At 54.1% G+C, this 20,513-nt stretch overlaps 1 protein-coding gene across 1 annotated transcript; it reads right to left on the bottom strand.

Moving 5' to 3' along the window:
- Positions 1 to 19: 19 nt before the first annotated feature.
- SPACA7 (sperm acrosome associated 7) lies at positions 20 to 17,318 on the bottom strand. Its single transcript, XM_055541918.1, has 7 exons — positions 17,231 to 17,318; positions 13,948 to 14,004; positions 12,445 to 12,546; positions 11,376 to 11,480; positions 9,240 to 9,335; positions 2,180 to 2,260; positions 20 to 102 (listed from the first exon to the last, which is right to left on the bottom strand). Exons 1-7 carry the CDS (start codon positions 17,316 to 17,318, stop codon positions 20 to 22), a joined length of 612 nt encoding a protein of 203 aa, XP_055397893.1.
- Positions 17,319 to 20,513: the final 3,195 nt, after the last annotated feature.

Below are 20,513 nucleotides of genomic sequence, written 5' to 3'. Positions count from 1 at the left end.
ACTTGCCTGGAGCCCAGCTTCATGCTGCTGACGGCAGCTTCCGCCTGGTGTCCTCCCAGGGGTTCAGCAGCTCCACCACTAACCTCGCCACGGCCCCCACCCCTGAGGGTCCCCCAGAGGGCGCAACAGCCTGTGTCTGCCTCGCGGGGATGCTGGCCGGCCGCCTCCGTCAGGCCTCCCCTCCCCACTGGAGTGCAGACCAGCCTCACGGGGGACCCGCCCTGCTCCAGGTGTTCCCTGCAGCCGTCACGGCTTCCATGTTACCCGGGTATCTGGAGACGCCCCTGTGAGCACAGGGCTGGTCCCACTGGTGGTTTGTTACCCCATGGGGGCCGGGCCTGGCCCCTGCCTGCTCCTCTCCGGACAGCTGCACCCCTGCGACCCAGGCCTTCTGGACCTGGTCTGACAGGCGTGGGCGGCTGGCGCCTACCTCTAGCCCTCCTCTGGCGCTGAGTCTGGCTTGGGGTGAAACTTGGACAAGGGTTTCCATGAAGGCCCTGGACCTCCCGGGCACACCGGGCTGCCGGTGGTGGCCTCGAGGCCCTCGCGTCTCCATCCCCTCCTCCTGGCCGCCACGCAGACCTTGCTTCCTCCCAGTTCAGATTTTTGGTGGGGACGACGTCCGCGTGTTGACTAAGGCTGGAGCGTAGAGATAGTGATCAAATTAGTAAATGACAAGCTGTTCCATTCCAGGTTGTCCTGCCTTCTTCCCTGGGTTGCCCTCCCTTAGAGGTTCTTCTTGTCCTCTTTAGCTCAACAAAGACAGTGCAAGCTGCCCTGGTAATTGTGCAGCGGAGGTCTTTGCAAACACATCGGCTTAGCCGCGGAGAGGTTGACTTTGAGCTGCACACAGCGCCTTTTCAGCTGAATGGGATCCAGCGGAGAGACATCCATGGAGGGTTCGCAGACAGAAGGAGCACAGCAAAGTACCCTGGCCGGCCGTGGTGGGGGCAGCGGGGTCCTCTCGCAGCCCGCACCGTGTTCCTCTGTGGTCCACGCTTGTTTCATAAAACCGGCAGGGAGCCCCAGTTTGCGTTTCCCCAGCCTGGCGAACGTGGCGATGCAGTGGCATTGTGAGTGTGTGTGTGTGTGAGTGTGTGTGTGTGCACACACGTATGCATGTCCCACATGTGTGCACACTTTGTGGCAGAGGAGGGAGGTGGGAAGGCTGACACTCAGGCCTTCAGACTGGCTCTTCATGGACAGGATCCTCGAGGGTCTCAAGCCTTACCTGTAGCAGAGAGGCAGGTCTCCATGCTCTTCTTCTCAAATGTATTTGTTTGTTTCTTGTTTCTTTACAAAAACTAAAAGAAAACCACCTACCCTCACCTTCTAGCTTAACATTTAAAGGGACTGCTTAAGGTCACAGAACAGAACTCTGTCCTTCTGCGGAGCGGTTACCAGCGTGACGTATGTACATACATAAGCTCTTTATTGCCAAGGGTGGGTGTGTGCTCACGCAGTCTGGGTGCCCCGCTCGGGGGGCTCCCTTGGAGCGCACAGCCCTGGACTGCTCTCCAAGACGCCTCTGGGCCGCTCTATTCCTCTGCCACTTACTGGAGAGAGTTTCCTGTGTGGAGAGAGATTTCCTTGAGAAATTCTAGGACTTCCGCCCCTGCCCTGAGCCTCCCGTGGGATCCCAGCGGCTCGACTGGCAATGCCCTGGTCTGCAGGCAGCGAGGGGAAGGGCGGTGAGGCTACGAGGTGAGTTTGCATGGAGGAGGAGTAGGGAGCGTGGGTTTAGGGGAGGTTAGTGAGTGAAGAGCAGAACCGCAGCTTCAGAGGCACGAGAAGCAGAGGCCGACGTGTCTGAAAAGGCCTGGGAAGCAGGTCCCAGGCGGGAGGTGCCGGCGGCGAGGGGCGTGGCTGCCCACCCGTGTGATGACCTCCCTGGGCCTGGGCAGCGGGTCACGTGGGTGGGTGACAGAGCCCCTCACCCCCGTTATTTCTGGAAAGAGGCTCAGTCTCGCTCAGTTCAGCCAAGGAGGGTGGGGATCCTGCAGGTGGCTGGTGACCCCGGGACTGTGGACTCTGGTGTGGGGCTTGCAGGGTCCCCCTGGGATGGAGTCTCCTCTCCAGAGCCGCTCATGGCTCCCGTGGGTCCTCTGAGTGGGCTCAGTGCTTCCCTTCTCACCAAGGGGATGACCCCTGTTGTCAACACATCGTTTATTCGCTTTACCTGAAGATTTTCCGATATTTTGAAGGATCGTGTCCAGAACTGATTGTTTCAATTGTTGATCAGTTTTGGGGTACTTCTTTTCTGGGGGAAAAATTAATAGAACAATCAAGTCTTTTGAAAGTTAAGGCAAGATTCCAAACGTCTTTTAAATGTTAGAAAACCATGAGCTCCAAGGCAGCAGCACCTCACAGAGCTCGTGACGTGCTTGTGGCCTCGGGCAGGGCCAGGAGACATCCTTCCTTCCAGGCAGCCATCACCAGGGAATACAGGTGGAAAAGTTCAGTGCATCTTAGCAAACTGAATCCAAGATGTATAGAAATGAAACTGTCATGACCCAACTGGGTTTATTCTGGGAATACAAGGCTGGTTCAACACTCAAAAATCAATTTCGTGTAACTCATAAACAGCATTAAAAAAACAAAACAGTTGATCATTTCCAAAGATCAGCGATTGGTGAACGATGACTTATGGGCTGTAAGTTATTATGTTAAAAGCAGTGACCTCTGTTCCTTGCCTCTTTTCTCTTGATGAGAGTGGATCAGCACCTGTTCTAATGAATGAAGTTTTGTTGAATGAGAAGCTCACCCAGGCTTCTGTGCATTGTCTCTGGCTGCTTCTGTGCCAGGATACAGTAAGTAGTGAGAGCAGGAGCCACGTTGCCCCCAGAGGCTAAATTCTTTACTGTCTGGCTTTTTACCAAAAAAGTTCACTGTGCCTACAACAGGTACCAAAACAGACTTGGCCAAAACTCAACGCCCATTCACCATCAAAACGCTCAATAAACTAGGAGTAGAAGGGAACTTCTTCAGCCTAATGAAAGGACTCTATTAAAAACACCCACAGCTGACATCTTCAGTAAAAGCGTCCTTGATGTTGTAAGTTATGAAAGAATGTCCATCTAACCACTCCTATTTAACATTCAGCATTGTATTGCAGCTGGGGTAATAAGGCAAAAAAAAATAAATAGAAGGTATATATGTATGTATATGTATATAAATAAAACTGTTCACAGATGGTATGATTATAAAGAAAATCCTGACGATTCTGCAGGCGGTTTCCTGGAACTGAAGGGCGGGTTGTCCAGGGTGATGGTTACAGGATCAGTGTGAAACAATCACGCTTCCATACGCTAGAAGCAGACAACTGGCAGTGAAAAGTACCATTTGTAACAACACCAAGAATTAGTAAATGTGTCTGTATAAATATGATCAAATGTATGCATGGTTTTAATCGCTGATGAGAAGAGTCATGGGAGACCTAAAGAAGCGCGGTCACTGCGGGTTCGAAGACTAGATATTGTCCAGATGTCGGCTTCTTCCCGAGTGCTCTGTGGAGTTGTAGAAATCCCAATCAAATCCACATCTGACTTTTTTTTTTTTGTAGAAATTAAAAAGCTGTGTCCTAAATTTTTATGAGAAGATGAACCAGAAGAGCTAAATTGATTTAGAAAATCAAGACCAAAGTAGGATTCACACTACCTGATTTCAAATGTTGTGAACACATAGTGGCTGATACAGTGTGATACCTGAGAAAGAATGGATCTTATGTCAGTGGGATAAGAGAGAACCCAGAAATAGACCCAGTCAACCCAGCCATCGGCTGACTGACACCATCTGGCAACTCAAGAGCAAAATGTCAGCAAAAGCAGCTCAACAGAGGAAGCTGAGTTTGGGCAGCAAATGGTGCTGAAACCGTGGAACCTCAATGTGCGAGAAAGACCAGTGCAAGACGTCTGTACCTTTCATAATGTGCTCCGTGAACTGGGCATAGTCCCAAACGTAAAAGAAAAGAACACAAAGTATTTGTGACTTTGAATTACGCAAAGATTTCGCATATTTGACACCAAAAACATGATCCAGAAAATGAAAATTGATAAATTGGACTTGATCAATATTAAGAACTTCTGATCTTTGAGAAGCAATGTTATGCAAATGAAAAACCAAGCCACAGTCTGGTAGAAAATATTTTCCAATCACATATCTGATGAAGGACTTGTATCCAAAACATACAGATGCTTCTCAAAATGCAATTAGAAAAGAAACTAATTATGGACAAAATATTTGAACAGAGGTTTGTCCGAAGAAGATATGTGTATGCGGGCATGCTCAGTCGTGTCCAACTCTTTGTGACCCTATGGACTGTAGCCCACACCAGGCTCCTCTGTCCATGGGGTTCTCCAGGTAAGAACACAGGTGGATTGGCGTTTCCTACAGGCAAATAAACAGGACAAGATGCTCAACATTATTGATTACTCAGTTTAGTTCAGTTGCTCATTTGTGTCCGGCTCTGCAACCTCATGAATCGCAGCACGCCAGGCCTCCCTGTCCATCACCCAAACTCATGTGCATGGAGTCACTGATGCCATCCAGCCATCTCATCCTCTGTCATCCCCTTCTCCTCCTGCCCCCAATCCCTCCCAGCATCAGGGTCTTTTCCAATGAGTCAACTCTTTGCATGAGGTGGCCAAAGTATTGGAGTTTCAGCCTCAGCATCAGTCCTTCCAATGAACACACAGGTCTGGTCTCCTTTAGGATGGACTGGTTGGACCTCCTTGCAGTCCAAGGGACTCTCAAGAGTCTTCTCCAGCACCACAGTTCAAAAGCATCAATTCTTCAGCTCTTAGCTTTCTTTACAGTCCAACTCTCACATCCATACATGACCACAGGAAAAACCATAGTCTTGACTAGACAGACCTTTGTTGGCAAAGTAATGTCTCTGCTTTTGAATATGCTATCTAGGTTGGTCATAACTTTCCTTCCAAGGAGTAAGCGTCTTTTAATTTCATGGCTGCAGTCACCATCTACAGTGATTTTGGGGCCCAGAAAAATAAAGTCTGACACTGTTTCCACTGTTTCCCCATCTATTTCCCATGAAGTGATGGGACCGGATGCCATGATCTTCGTTTTCTGAATGTTGAGCTTTAAGCCAACTTTTTCACTCTGTTTCACTTTCATCAAGAGGCCTTTTAGTTGGTCTTCACTTTCTGCCATAAGGGTGGTGTCGTCTGCATATCTGAGGTTATTGATATTTCTCCCGGCAATCTTGATTCCAGCTTGTGCTTCTTCCAGTCCAGCGTTTCTCATGATGTACTCTGCATATAAGTTAAATAAGCAGGGTGATAATATACAGCCTTGACGTACTCCTTTTCCTATTTGGAACCAGTCTGTTGTCCCATGTCCAGTTCTAACTGTTGCTTCCTGACCTGCATATAGGTTTCTCAAGAGTCAGGTCAGGTGATCTAGTATTCCCATCTCTTGCAGAATTTTCCACAGTTTCTTGTGATCCATACAGTCAAAGGCTTTGGCATAGTCAATAAAGCAGAAATAGATGTTTTTCTGGAACTCTCTTGCTTTTTCCATGATCCAGCGGATGTTGGCAATTTGATCTCTGGTTCCTCTTCCTTTTCTAAAACCAGCTTGAACATCAGGAAGTTCACGGCTCACGTATTGGTTACTAGAGAAATGAAAACTAGCTCTACAAGAAGATACTCCTGCAGGCTCATTAGATTTGTTAAATAGTAGAAATATCAAATATTGGGGAGGATCCAGGAAAATCTGTTTCGGCAGTTTTTTACAAAGTAAAACATAGTTACCTTGCCTCTAGGTATTTATTTAAATGAAATGAAAATTTGTATTGACCCCAAAGCTACTATATAGACGGATGCAGTGGCTTTATTTATCATTCCCAAACCTGACAACAGTTGAAATGTCATTCCCCGGTGAGGAATAAGCAAGCTGTGGTTCAAGTGGAGCGTCACTCAAGGAGGAGGAAGGTGGCAGACGCACGCATGACGTGGCAAATTGCTGATGGAGGAAACCAGACTCGGTCTACACAGCAAACGACACCTCACCTCGTGTCGACATTCCGGGAAAGGCAACGTTGGAGGGACAGGAAACAGGCCGGCCTTTGTAGGGGGGCAGGGGAAGGGGGCTGACTACACGGAGGCGTGGTACTCGGGCGATGGGCCTTTTCTGTGTCTTGTTCTCAGCGCTGGCGACACGGCGCTATTTGTCAGAACTTGAGGAAGCGGGACGCTAAGGAAGGTGGATTTCACTGCATGAAATTATACCTTCATGAAGGCCGACATTTCTTACGATCAAGGCTCTGTCTGCCCAAGTTCTTTACCTGTATTTAATCCTCACAATAGCTCTACAGGTGAAGGCTCTGTTGTGTGTGTGTATGTTCACATCAGTCCAAAAGGAAATCAGTCCTGAATATTCATTGGAAGGACTGATGCTGAAGCTCCAGTACTTTGGCCACCTGATGTGAAGAGCCGACTCACTGGAAAAGACCCTGACGCTGGGAAAGACTGAAGGCAGGAGGAGAAGGGGACAGCAGAGGATGAGATGGTTGGATGGCATCACCAACTCAATGGACATGAGTTTGAGCAAGCTCCGGGAGTTGGTGATGGACAGGGAGGCCTGGCGTGCTGCGGTCCATGGGGTTGCAAAGAGTCGGATACAACTGAGAGAATGAACACCAACAACATGGTCAGTCATGTCTGACTTTTTGAGACCCTGTGGACTGCAGCCCACCAGGCTCCTCTGTCCATGGGATTCTACAGGCAAGAATACCGGATGGAGTGGGTTGCCATTTCCTTCTTCAGAGGATCCTCCTGACCCAGGGATCAAACCTCTTGTGTTGGTAGATGAATTATGTACTGCTAGCCTCAGCTTTGGAGAAGGCAATGGCACCCCACCCAGTACTCTCGCCTGGAAAATCTCATGGACGGAGGAGCCTAGTAGGCTGCAGTCCATGGGGTCGCTAAGAGTCGGAGACGACTAAGCGACTTCACTTTCACTTTTCACTTTCATGCATTGGAGAAGGAAATGGCAACCCACTCCAGTGTTCTTGCCTGGAGAATCCCAGGGATGTGGGAGCCTGGTGGGCTGCCGTCTCTGGGGTCACACAGAGTCGGACACGACTGAAGCGACTCAGCAGCAGCAGCAGCCTCAGCTCCCAGATGACGGCGCAGAAGTTCAGGAGGCGGAGCACTGTCACGGGATCAGGAGCAGCTTCATGGAGGCGGCTTTATCTCTGGCAACTGGAGGAAGTTCTAGGTAAATCTATTTCTCTGGGCGCTGCTGCTTGCTTCTGGACTGAGCATGTCAGTTCCACTGTGAACACACACCAGCATGGCAGACCCTGCCTCGTTCTCTGCGGCAACGTTTCCAGCTCATTAAAAAGCGCGAGTGGAACCCCCAAGAGAAAAGCAGGAAGGAGTGTGGTGGGGAGCAGTCAGAGCCGCTGCCCTGCCCCAGCGGCCTCTGGGAAACTCTCTGCTGGGGGCTCTCCTGGCATCCCCCAGAGGGGCCCCTTGCAGGTTCCCGGGCTCTGGCCCCAGGACTTCGCAGGCAGGGCTGCGTGGCCTCAGATCTCACATCCGAGAGCTGAGCTGTTTCCCTGGGTGAATCTCGCTCCACGTTCCTGTCCAACAATCAGGTTCCAAGCAGACACGCACTCAGCCCACAGATGAGAGCTGCCTTGCTCCTGGTGTGGCCCGCAGGCGCCCTGCCCGAGCAAAAGTCAGTCCAGGCTCAGATGCCGGAGGACCTGAGTCGTGGCTTCTCTGGGGCCACAGCCTCCTCACGGGGTGCTCGGGTGGACTTGAAACTGCAGTGGGCTGTGACCACCCAGAGCTGCGGCGGGTTGGTCCTGAGCAGCCCTCTTCTCGGAGACGTCACCCTCACCGGGCCGCGACCGGACAGCGTGGGAGGAAGGAACACAGGAAGGAAGATGAGCCTCCCTGAGCCTCAGTCCATTTCCGAATCGGAGTACAATGGCCACATATTAAACTTCATTTTGATTAATGTTTGTCTCAGGAAGCCTTGTTTGGGTTTACCCCATAGTTACCAGTTTGCTTTAAAATTCTGTCGATGTGGAACTCTCAGGATTTACCAGTCACATCAACGATGCCCATCAGCTTAACTCAGGCATTAAAGTTATTTTTTGGCAACACTCCCTAGAAAGCAATACCCAAGCATGTGCCGTGCATTTAAAGTGATGCTGAAATAAAGGAAAGGAGATGAAAGACATATGACGAGAACCATAGAACACTGATAAATGAAATTGAAGATTCCAAGAAAAAAAGGAAAGATAGGCCCTTGGATTGGAAGAATTAGTCCAGTTAAAATGGATATATTACTCAAAGCCGGCTACAGATTTAACTCAATCCATATCAAATTACCCACGACACTTTTCACAGAACCAGAACAAATAATCCTAAAATTTACACGGAACCACAAAAGACCCAGAATAGCCAGAGCAATTCTAAGGAAAAAGAACAAAGCTGGAGGCATAATCCTCCCGGGCTTCAGATAAGTGCTACAAAGCTACAGTAATCAAAGCCATGTGGCGCTGGTGCAGAAGCAGACACACATCCATTTAACAGAAGAGAGCCCGGAAGTAACCACACGCCTACGGCCAATTAATCCACGACGGAGGAGGAAGACTATACAACGGAGAAAGGACAGTCTCTTCAATAAATGGTGCTGGGAAAACTGCACAGCGACATGTAAAAGAATGGAATTAGAACGTTCTCTCTCTGTCAGGATTCAAGCACCCGGATGCTTGCTTCTCCTGGGGCTTCCTCAACGTGGACACCAGCAGGGCACTCGGGGAGCTTCCTGAGCTGCGGTCGTGGTTCCGTGACATATGTGAGTCAGACAGTCCTGCTGCACAGCTGAGCGCGCACAGTGAGCCGTGTCAGTCCTGCCTCAATACAACTGGAAGCGAGAAAGAAGATCACTACAATGTTGCCTGAAGAAGCAAGTTACAGAGTTTATACCGTATGTTTCAACTATATTTTAAACATAAGCCTTGAAAAATGACTGAAGGGAAAGAATAAAAGGAAAGATCTTGATGAAAAGAATGGCCTTTAAAATATGAGCTGTCCAAACTCACTCTTAATTAGAAAATTGCAAATTAAAACAAGATGGGAACACGCTCCTCGCCTATCAGCTTGGCGGTAGCTGACAAGCGTGAGCACGCACGGAGGGGAGGCCGGGCCCCACAGCCTCTCCGCTGCATGTGGGTGTGAGCGGGGAGGGGCTACTGTTACCGTTGCTGTGCAGACTGTCTGCGGCGCCTGAGGACGTCTGTGAGTCATGGTGACCCTCGGGGCCACTGCCTCGGTAAGACGCATCCAAACTGGGTTCTTGGATGAAGAACATGGGGAAAAAGGGGGAAACATTTGCGTGGTTACATATTTATCTACATCTTGGCTCATACTTTTTCTTTAGAAGTTTGGGTTAAAACACCACTCTTGTTTTCAGATTTTATTGGAAAGTGTTTTGGGAAGTTATTATGTATAATGAATACCAGGGTCAGGCATTATCTGACTATTTAGATTACAGAGTCACTCCTTTTTTGACCCCTTATCCCAGTCCTAAGAATTTTCCCTGGAGATTCATCGCCAACAATAGAAGCATCCGCACGTGCGGGCTGCCCATCGCGGCAGTGTGGTGCTCGTAGCTGCAGAGGGTGGGAACGAGTGAAAAGGCGGTGCACAGGCCACAGGGCACTGGAGCGGCTCGCCCTGCCCGCTTGGCTGGCTGCCTTCTATGGGGTCGCACAGAGTCGGACACGACTGAAGTACCTTAGCAGCAGCAGCAGCAGAGTGGCTCACAGCCTGTGGACACCGCGCAGCTGCGAGAGCTAGACGAGACCGTCCTCACGCGGAGTGATTCTCAGGTTTCAAGATTGAGTGGGAGAAAAAGGCTAGAGGGGGTTTACGGTGTGAACCCCTGGAGCAATAAAGGAGGGACACACAAATATCCCTCATCTCCTCATCTGTGCAAAACGAGACCCAGCAAGGTGGAACTGACAAGGCTGCTCCCCTGCGACCAGGTGGGGTCATGGAGGTGGGGGCGGTGCCACAGAGTCAAACGTAAATGAAATGAAGTCTCAGTCGTGTCTGACTCTTTGTGACCCCATGGACTGTAGCCTGCCAGGCTCCTCCCTCTGTCCATGGGATTTTCCAGGCAAGAATACTGGAGAGGGTTGCCATTTCCTTCTCCAGAGGATCTTCCCGACCCAGGGATCGAACCGGGTCTCCTGCATTGTAGGTAGAGGCTTTTACCGTCTAGGCCACCCGGGAAGTCTGTAAATAAGTATTTATAATTAACAGGAAGAAGGGACTGACATGGAGAGCAAACAGCAGCAGGGAGCTGATGATGGAAAGAAGCCACGTGTGGAATGCCTGGTGGGGAGGGGCAGCCCCGGGCCACGCTAAATCACGGGTGTCATTCTGCAGCGGGGAGCCTGGGTCTTCTCTAGGGTTGGGGGGGGCAGCATCCTGAATCCAGGACTGAGCAGTGATTGAATATGTTGTGGAAAGTGGGGGCCAGGTTTCTGACAAAGTGGTACCAAAAGGAGCTTCAAGAAGGGTCCTGAAAGAACCCTGTGGTGCTCGAGGGGTGCACTGTGGTTTAGAGAGAAAGAAGGGGAGCAGGGAGGCAGACAGGGGACCCAGCACAGAGGTGCGTGTCTGTGCGTGTGGGTGTCTGTGTGTGCGCGCGTGCCTGAGTCTGCTTCTGCCCAGGACGTGCTGTGCTGCCAGAGAGTGAGGACGTGCCTGAAAGGCTGGGGCGACGAAGGACAGAAAAACTAAATGGAAGGCGTTCCAAGGCAAGTTCGGGGCAATGTGGACAAAGAAAATAACGCATTAACGTGCTAAAATTGACAGAATGAGTAAATATTTATGAGTGTGAGTGGATATTAAGAAGCATTTAAGTATGCACATACATGCACACATATTTATAAAGGGCAAGCTCTTTCTAAAGCAGAATCCCAATCAACAAGCAGAGATGCCTGATAGAAACAGAACGCCACCCCTCTTGGCCAACACCACACCGGGCTGCGGGTGACCCGACAAGTCCGAGTGTGCGACGCCTTCCGAGACACTAGAATATCAGCCCTCTGCCTGCTCCGTATTCCAAACGCCAGCCTCCAGCTCACTGGAGAGCCTGGGGGACGGGCTGCAATGCACATCCCCAGGCCCCGCCTGCGGAGACGCTCAACTGGCCCGCCGGAACGTGTTCTGAGGCAGCTCCCCTCCCGAGCAGTGGTGATCTGTGGAAAGCAGCCTCGCTCTCCAGCCTGGGCTGTTCGTCCCGGGAAGAGGCGTCTCTGTCTGCACCCTGCAGTCCTCCCACCACATCTGAGGTCAGGTGGGGGCCCGCCAGGGTGCATTTACCATTGAGAATTTTGTCCTCCGTCTCCAGAGATACTGGTGACATGTCTGCAAACTCGTGGAAACCCTCAGGAACACTGAGTTGGTCGCTCTCATCAATGCCAGCATCTTGAGGAGGAGCATGGAAGAAATGGGGGAAAGCATGAATGCAGGGATGCTCTGACCCACTCTGCGCTTCGGAACCTGAGGCGGGAACGCTAACACCCTTTCCAGCTTCTCCTGACAACGTGCTCCAGTGAGCCAACATGCACAGGCGGGCATTCTCTGACCTCTGTGAACCCAGCCGTTTGGCGGATGTTCTGAGAGGTAATCCCAGGAAGTGGCATTGACGTCTGGATGCAGAATTTCAAGAAAACGCTGACCTTCCTGCTGCCGAACGCATTCCGTGCTCTGTTGTAGATTTCAGACACACGGCTCTCACTGTCGTTGCGGGTTAACCGCGTGTTCTGTTTGGACCTCAGGGTGCTATTTCCCTTTTCTGTGTGTTTGGACTACGCTGAGCTGCAAACTCTGGGAGATGGGGAAGGACAGGGAAGCCTGGCTTCAGTGCTGCATTCCATGGGGTTGCAAAGAGTCAGACACGACTGAGCGACTGAACAACAACAAAACTGCACTTGGGAAAAGCACGCTGTTTTGTTCGCTACCAGCTCTGTGGCCGGGGGCCAGTCCATTCAGTCCCTAGTTTTGTCTCCTGTCGGCTGGGGTCAAGTCCCCGCCCCTGCTCTCAGGAGGCTTAGGGGAGCGTCACACTCTCGGGGTAGTCGGAAGCTCCGGCCTGCATGCATCCTGGGGTCCTGCAGCGGCTAAACCCCACATGCACCCCAAGCACCAGGCCTCTCCTGCAGTGCCCCCGGAGACCACCCAGATACTGGAGCTTATCTCTGCCCGTCGGTTTGACCTTCCTGCCTCGGGAAGATTACAGAAAATATGGGACTACTGTGTCCTTCACATCTCCATCTGCTTTTGCCCCAGGAGTAGCTGATCTCAAAGATGCTGCCAAGATGGGACTGTGCATACACACCACACACCTCCAGGAATACAGGCAATTAAGGCTCGAAAAATGTATACTTGCTTTTCTCCTTGAATAATCTTGTTGATGACGTTGTTCCACTATTTTGTATTTTCGGCATTGATGATCTGTTTGGATCCAACATCTCCTTGACCAGAATTTCATCTTGGGAAAAGCACACATGGACGCATGTTACACTCTTCTGCTCCGCGCGGCCCTAAGGCAGTTGGTGAGAGCAGGACTGGACACAGGGACCCAAGGACATGGGGAGACGGACTTGGTTTCTAAATACCTTGTTCAGGTGCAGGGAGACCACTGCCTCCCTAAGTAATTTCTGGAAACCTGAGCTCATCCGGGTACCTGGACACGCTTGCTGGAGATAAGATGCTGGAAACCTGACCTTGCCTGGTCATGATTCTCCTTCTGCCCCAGGGGCCGCTCTGTCCCCTCTGAGACATCCCGCCTCTGTGATCTGCGCCCTGGGAGGCAGGCAGGCGCGAGCGTCTTTCCTGATTTCTACCCAAGGTGGCCTGCTTTCTGCCTGTGCATCCCCGTGCCCGCCCAGGGAGCGTCTAACGCGGGCCCTGGACTTGGTGTCGGGCAGCCCTGGACCACACCTGGCTCTGTGCTCACGGGACGTCCTCTGATGTCTCTCGGGCCTTGGGCTTCCTCGTCTATACGACGGGGTCTGCGCTTACCTCATCAGGATTTGTTTGAGGTTCAAATGAAGCCGTGCGTGTAGGACACGGTTGACACAGTCAGGGTCCAGGGTGGGGGCTATGTGAACACACGTCAATGCCGAGCCCCAGGTTCAAACCCTGCGGCCAAGCCGACCAGCCTGTCCACGCGCTGGGTCTGTGCTGACTCCCGCCCAGCGGGGTGACCAGCCCGCCCCGGCTTGCCCTGCTTTTCCTGTTTTAGCGAGAAAGTCCCACATCCCAGGAGCCCCTTGGTCCCAGCAAGGAGGCCGGCTGGGCCCCCGGAAACGTCCACAGTTGTGGGCATCATACACACAATTGTCTCTGGAAAAAAATCCCAGGTAGCGATGAGCCCAACAGACGTGCAAGGTGAGAAACGCCTGTGCTTTTAAACCTCGTGTATTTTCTACTTTAAACTTTCCCTTTAGAGAAATGAGATGTTGAATGTGCAAACGGACAACAACCAGACCTGCATCCCACAGCGAGCACGCTGACCCCCGTGTGAACGCCCGTGGGGCAGCCGGCGGGCTCTGGATGTCACACCAGCAGGACGCTGACCGCCGTCCCCGCGACGGTCCCGGAGACCAGACACCTGCAGCGGCACCGTCAGACCCTCCAGGACAGCGTGAGTCACAGCCGCTCCCTGACCTGGCGGAGCAGGGTCCTCCCCAAGCGGGCACATGACCGCAGCCCCAGGTCTAAGCTGCAGCCCCGCTCAGCGGCGTCCCCGTCACCACTCCCGTCTGGCGGGGCCTCAGACCCGGCCACCTCCCCGCCTGTGAGGCTTGCACCGGGGTGTCTGGGCGACGGCCCCCAGCCCCCCGCCCCGCCCAGACGCGGCCGTGTTTGGGAGGAGGAGTTCCCTTACCGGATACTCCAGGCATGTCCTCCTGAACTTGTGTATTGTTCGTTGCAGTGGTTGAACCTGGGGTGGGGAATAAGGAGCCTCGTAGGTTAACAGTGTTCCTCGAACTGGCACCAACTTCTCTCCAAATGGGTTTGGTTTTGTGGGCCCACCAGCCTGCTCGATGCGGGGGAGCCCTGCACAGGATCTGGGGACTCAGGGCTCGTCTGGAAGGAGGTTGGAGGGTGATGACGGGTGGCCCTGCTCTGGGAACCAAGCCCGGCTCACTGGCGCCACCCTCGGGGAGGGTAGGAAGGGGCACATGCATCCTTCTGTGAAAACCACACTCTCCTCCCCGATGACGTGTCCAGCCGCAAGCCTGTCTGGGGCTGAGGACGTGACGTGGAGGAAGGGAGATGGGCACGGCCACCTGCCCTCTGCCCCTCTTCTTGGGGACCTGAGAGTCCGGCCTCTGCGGCTCCTCGTCTGTAAACAGCAATCCCATTGGGGGGCTTGGTCCCAGGGGGTTGGCCTCTGGAAGCCAGTCCTCCGTGGGGCCCTGGACCCCTGGCTCCACCTTCCCGGCCTCGCTGACCTGAATCAGCCATGCGGGGCCGGGCAGGGTGCAGAGACCCTGAGCACTGGTCCCCACTGCACCCCCAGGGTGCCTTCCACTCTTCTCAGAGCTGGTGTCGGGGTCCACGTCCTCCACTCAAGGTCAAGATCAGCCCTGTCCTTCAGCCCCAGGGGGACCAGAGAGCAGACGGTCACCCCCAGGACCCCCGGTGACCCCAAGGAGACCAGAGAGCAGACGGCTGCCCCCCCAGGACCCCGGGTAGATGAGAGAGCAGACGGCCGCCCCCAGGACCCCCAGGGACCCCCAGGAGACAAGAGAGCAGACGGCTGCCGCCCAGGGACTCTGGGAGACCAGAGAGAAGACGGCCGCCCCCCGGACCCCGGGCCAGGCCAGCTTCCCGTTGCTTCACACAGAGCGCTCAGGTGGTGTCTGCAGGCATTCAAGTTCCAGCACTAAACCAATGACGACGCTGATTTTGAAATGGTTTTAATGACGGACAATCTGCATAGCAATCGCTCATCTGCGCACACGCGGGCTCAGAACAATGCAGGGAAGCTGCACAGAAAGGTCTGCGCCGTGACGACAATCGCTTCCCAGTGCGCGACCCCCGTCAGCGCCGCAAACAAACGTACAGTCCTCTTCGGAGGCGACGTTAGCGAGCCATCACGGATGGGCACAGCTGCTCCTGTGAGCGCTTTGTTAAAAACATTCTTCTCATTTCGCGTCTGTCCCTAATTATAATGGGGCCATTGTGCAAGCCCGCCGTGCGCGTGTGCAGAGAAATATTGATGTTTGTGACGCCCGCCCGGCCCGTCCAGTGTGGCTGCCTGTCTGCCTGCGTCTCCTCCCGCCGTCCAGGGTCCGCCGGCCCTGTGCCCTGTGCCCTGTGCCCTGTGCCCTGTGCCCGCGCAGGGACGACGCTGCTTGCTCCGTGTTTGAATGTGTGTGTCCTGGCCCCGGCACGGGCTCACCGTGGAGCGCTGCGGGTGTGCTCTGCTCCACCCGGGGAAAGCAGGACGGTGACCTCTGTCCTCCCGGGGCCAGGGCCACCCCCTTCCTGACCTCTGGGTCAGGCCAGCCCGGTGTCCGCCAAGGCTGGAGGCTGGAGCAGAGACCACGGCCCGGGACCGGCCCTGAGCTGCCCTCGGGGTCAGGCCAGCCAGGTGTCCACTGAGGCTGGAGGCTGGAGCAGAGACCACGGCCCGGGACCGGCCCTGAGCTGCCCTCGGGGTCAGGCCAGCCCAGTGTCCACCGAGGCTTGAGGCTAGAGCAGAGACCACGGCCCGGGACCGGCCCTGAGCTGCCCTTGGAGTCAGCCCAGCCCAGTGTCCACCGAGGCTTGAGGCTAGAGCAGAGACCACGGCCTTGGACCGGCCCTGAGCTGCCCTCGGGGTCAGGCCAGCCCAGTGTCCGCCGAGGCTGGAGGCTCGAGCGGAGACCACGGCCCGGGACCAGCCCTGAGCTGCCCTCGTGGTTAGGCCAGCCCAGTGTCCACCGAGGCTGAAGGCTGGAGCAGAGACTACGGCCCAGGACCGTCCCTGAGCTGCCCTCGGGCTTGCTATGGACGCTCTGTCGGGACGAGGAGCCAGACAGGCTTAGGGCTGCGTCGGGAGACTTGGGTCAGTTCCAGCGGGAGCCGTTCCTGTGGGCGCCAGGGGTGGGGAGCCACAAAAGCAGCGGCAGGGGGAACCCAGCGCGGGGTGAGCCCCCATTGCTGCCCGTCACAGACCCCGTGCCCCAGTACCCAGAGGATGCCTCCTTGCAGGCGCTTCAAAACTCAGTGTCCTGAGGAAAGATCGCTAGAAATGCCAGCTTCTTCACGGCAAGTTCAGGCAGGGGACCCCCTGCCCTCCCGCCAGACCTGGAGCGGGCTGGGCCTCCCTGGTCACTTGGGGCTGGGCTGAGGCCGTGTCCTTCTCAGGGGAGCTGCTCAAGCCCTGTGGGGACCTCCAGGGCCACTCGTCCACTGGGCACCAGGCAGGGGGCCTGGCAGGGCCTCGTTCCTTGGGCTCGTCCCTCTGAGGAGGGTGGGAGGGGGCCTGGGCTCAGGTCTCCCGGCAGAAAAGTGGGGTCACGGGGGACCCTGCCCCCTGCAGTCCTCGGGCAGCGATCACATCCCAGGAGGGTGGCGTCCACTGTCGCCTTCCTCGACCCAGGGGTCAGGGTGCAGCGGCCGGAGCCCAGCGGGGCCTGCCTGGGTGGGATTCGAACCCGCCGCCTGTAAAGCACGTTCTGAGACCCGGGGGAGGTTTGGGCGTGGGCCAGGATTGGCCCTGCTTGGGGGCTTTCTTCATTTTGTTAGTGCTTCAGTGACGCTGAAGGTGCGTAAAAGAAAAATGCCCTTATCTTAGCAAGACGCATTTGCAGGGAATCATAAGACATTTTGGGCGATGCTAAAATACTCCAATAACCACAAAAGTGTGTATGTGTGCCAAACAAGATGGCAAAATGTGTACGACTGAAACCAGGGAATGGAGTTTCTTTCCAGGACTCCTGTACTTTTGGGTAAGCTAGAAATGTCGATCATAAAAGTTAAAGTATATAATGCATGCTACTCTCCCATCCGAAAAACTCTTCGAATATAGGATAGCTGTGCAGCTTGCTGCATCCTCCAGGAATAAGTGGTAAATCTGGGGCCGCACGCAGGGGAAGGGCCTGGGAGAACCCCATGCCCCCGGACTCACCCGGGGGCCCCGTTTCCTCCCGGCCACGGCTGCGCCGAGGCTGTACCTGAGGTCACGCTGATCGGCGGCAGCTCGGCTCCCTGCCCGCAGTAGAGCAGCAGGACCAGGAGGGTCACTCCCGTGGTGGCCGCCATGCCCCTCCAGCAGAAGGAGGACCCTCTCCTGAAGGCCCCTCAGCTTCTCTCGCCTTGGTCTCCGGGACACAGTGGAATGCCCAGGGTGTGTGACATCACGGCAGGAGAGGAGCCGGGTCCTGCCCATGTGGGGGGGTCGTGATGGGGAAGAGGGGCCCCCTGGGGTCGGGGGGAGCGGGGACCCTTCTCCTCACCCCTGGTGAGCTCCTCCTTCAGGCCTGTCGGCCCTGGGACCTGGCAAAACCCAGCAATTCAGCTTCGGGCAAAAGAGGTGGCTGGAAGGAGGCCGGGGCTCATCGAGCCGCGAGCTGGAGCCGGCAGGGCAGCGGGGGTGCGCCCAGGCCTCCCCACGCCCCCAGGGCCCCGCAGCAGCAGCCGCCTTCTCCACCCCTGGGGGAATCTCGCTCCACTCGCACTGGTGAGACGACCCCGTGGCAGGCCCTCAGGCGGGCTCAGCTGGGCCCCGTGTGTGCACGGTCATGTCTGGCTTTGCAACCCCATGGACTGTAGCCCCCCAGGCTCTTCTGTCCATGGGATTCTCCAGGCAAGAATACTGGAGTGGGCTGCCATTTCCTCCTCCAGGGGATCTTCCTGACCCAGGGATTGAATCTACATCTTCTGCATTGGCCGGTGGACTCTGTCACTGAGCCTCCAGGGAAGCCTGTGGGCCTTAAGCCATCCCACATCCCAATCCTGGACCGCCTCCCGTGTCTGGGGTCGGAGTGGGGTGGCTGGTTCCCCCAGGGCGGGGTGGGCCCAGGTGGACAGTCCTCCAGCTACAGGGTGGTGGTCCTGGACACACAACAGCTGTGCCCCCTAAGCCTGGGACGGAGCCTAAAGATGGCACACCTGCTGGAGGACTTTGGCTGTTTTTCTCAAGGATACCAGGAGCTAATGTGGACGTGCGGGCAGCAGTCCACCTTGAGGAGCGGCCCCGGAGGATGCTGCGAGCGTTTGCAGCGTCCGTAGCCTTATTAAATGTGAACAGAGCTCGCGTTTGCAGGTGGCATGGTGGGTTCGTGTCCTACGTGGGCCAGTCAGTGGTCTGAGGACCTTGGACCAGCATCCTCAAGGGGAAAACAGCACCACAGTCTGAGCCGCTGTCTGTGGGAGCCAGAGGCAGCAGGGAGGCCAGCGTCTGCAGTGACCGTCCAGAGGGAAAGAACCACCCACAGCAAACCGAGGAGGTGGAAGCTTCGCTGCAGCAACCAGCCCCGGAGGTGAAGCTGTCAATCACCGTCCAGGTCAGCCCCCGCCTGGACCGGGTCAGAAACCGACAGTTTCCCGAGGTTTAGCCTCCACTTGGAGCTCAGACCAAGCAGAGCCGCCGGCTCACACACAGGAGGCTCCGGACGTCTCCCTGCGAGGGTGTGGGGAGCCCCGCCTCGGGCAGGGTTGTCCTGAAGACTCGCTCCAAACACCCAGAGCTGTCATCTTGCGGGTTCTGGGGGCAGAAGCCCCGCCGGGGTCCCGGGGCGACGGTGAAGGTGAGCGCAGCGCCGCGTGCCTCCCGGGGGCCCCGTGGAGCTGTTTCCTCCTCCTGCTCCTGGGAGGCGCCGCTTTCCTGGGCTGTAGTCCTTGCCCTCCCTCCTCGAAGCCCGTCCTGCCCATCCTGCGTGACTTGTAGAGCTCTGGTTGGCGCCTGCGTGTGCCAGGCTGAGTGGGCCACACCACCTGCATGGATGGGACAATATTCTGGATGTTTCTGTGAGGCTATTCAGAGTGAGATTTATGTTTAAAGTGGGGGGCTTTGCAGTTACAGTAAGACATATACTGTATAATTCCACTTATATGAAATACTTGAAGTGGTCAGGGTCATAGAGATAGAAAGTAGAAGGATGGAGGAGGGGTGGAATGGGGACTGTTTAAAGGGGACAGACTTTCTCTTTCACAAGATAAAGAGAATTATGGGGCTGTTCCCATTCAACGGTTTAACGTATTTGTATAAAATATGAAATTACAGTTAAAGGTTGGCGGTAATGGGCTTTTTAGAAGGTAATAATTCTAAGTATATTCTGCTCTTCAAAGAAATGTCTTTTTTTCTTAAAAGGAGCTATGGGGATAGATGGGGGTGATGACTGAACAGGCCCGTGACTGTACTTTATATCTCTGAACCTCACACCTGAGCATGCTTCTAGTGTGAAGTTTTATGTCACGTTGTTTTCCAAATTGGGAGGGAAAGCTATACAGAGAGAAAGTGCATGGAAGAGTCTGTGGCATGTGTTAGGTGCTCAGTAAACGCTAGGCATGAGAGGAAACTAAAAAATAAACTGGGTGACTGTGGGTGCTCCTTGTCCAATCAGTTGAAGGCCTGGATAGAAAAAAAAAAAAAAAAAAGACTTGCGTTCAGGCAAGAGGGACTCGTGCAGACGGAAGGCAGCAGCAGCTGCTCCCTGGGTCTCCAGCTTGCTCGCCTGCCCTGCCGTCACACTTGTGAGTCCGTTCCTTAAAATAAATCTCTATAAATACCTACGGGCTTCCCGGAGAAGACAGGTTAGAGTAACTTCTAACAGTCCATCCCAGAACTCAAACATGAATATTCACTAGAAGGACTGATGCTGAAGCTGAAGCTCTAATACTGTGGCCACCTGATGTGAAGAACTGACTCAGAAAAGACCCTGATGCTGGGAAAGATTGAAGGCAGGAGGAGAAGGGGATGAGATGGTTGGATGGCATCACCCACTCAATGGACATGGGCTTGAACAAGCTCCTGGGGATGGTGAAGACCAGGGAGGCCTGGAGTGCGGCAGTCCACGGAGTCGCAAAGAGTCGGACATGACTGAAGTGGCAGAGAACACATGCACGAGTGTATTTTAGGATAATCTGCTCTATATCTGCAAAATGTTTTGCTGGAATTTGTGTGAAACCTGTACATCAATTTGAGGAGACTTGTTAAATGTTTTTTTCTGCCTGAATTGATATGACTGAGTGCCTCTTCATTAGCTTGCTAAGATGGCCAGTCATACTGAGAAATTTCCATAGTTTTATCTTTTTATCACTGATTGTTTTCTCTTTTCTCCATTCTGCTGTTGAGCCCATCTTGAGTTTTAAATTCTCTCAGATGCAGTGTTTGTTAATTCTGAAATGTCTGTATGCTTCGGCCTTGTATTTTCTCTTTGTTTGCTGAAACCTTCTCTGTCTTTGTTGAGACTTTCTATTTTTTCATTTGTTTCCACTGCGTTTGTAAATGCTTGT

The sequence above is a fragment of the Bubalus kerabau genome, chromosome 12, assembly GCF_029407905.1.
Source record: "Bubalus kerabau isolate K-KA32 ecotype Philippines breed swamp buffalo chromosome 12, PCC_UOA_SB_1v2, whole genome shotgun sequence".
Lineage (NCBI taxonomy): Eukaryota > Metazoa > Chordata > Mammalia > Artiodactyla > Bovidae > Bubalus > Bubalus kerabau.
Note: the sequence above shows the minus strand (reverse complement) of the source record. Positions and strands in the feature narration are given on the sequence as shown.

Excerpts from the sequence above, each read along its gene's own strand:
- SPACA7 (XM_055541918.1), bottom strand. The coding sequence starts at position 17,318 with ATGGCGGCCACCACGGGAGTGACCCTCCTGGTCCTGCTGCTCTACTGC. Across the intron at positions 9,336-11,375 it reads GGAGGACAAAATTCTCAATG|AACCCAGTTTGGATGCGTCT; the intron begins GTAAATGCACCC and ends TCTTCATCCAAG. Across the intron at positions 2,261-9,239 it reads AGACAGTCTGCACAGCAACG|AAAAGAAGTACCCCAAAACT; the intron begins GTAACAGTAGCC and ends TTTTTCCCCCAG.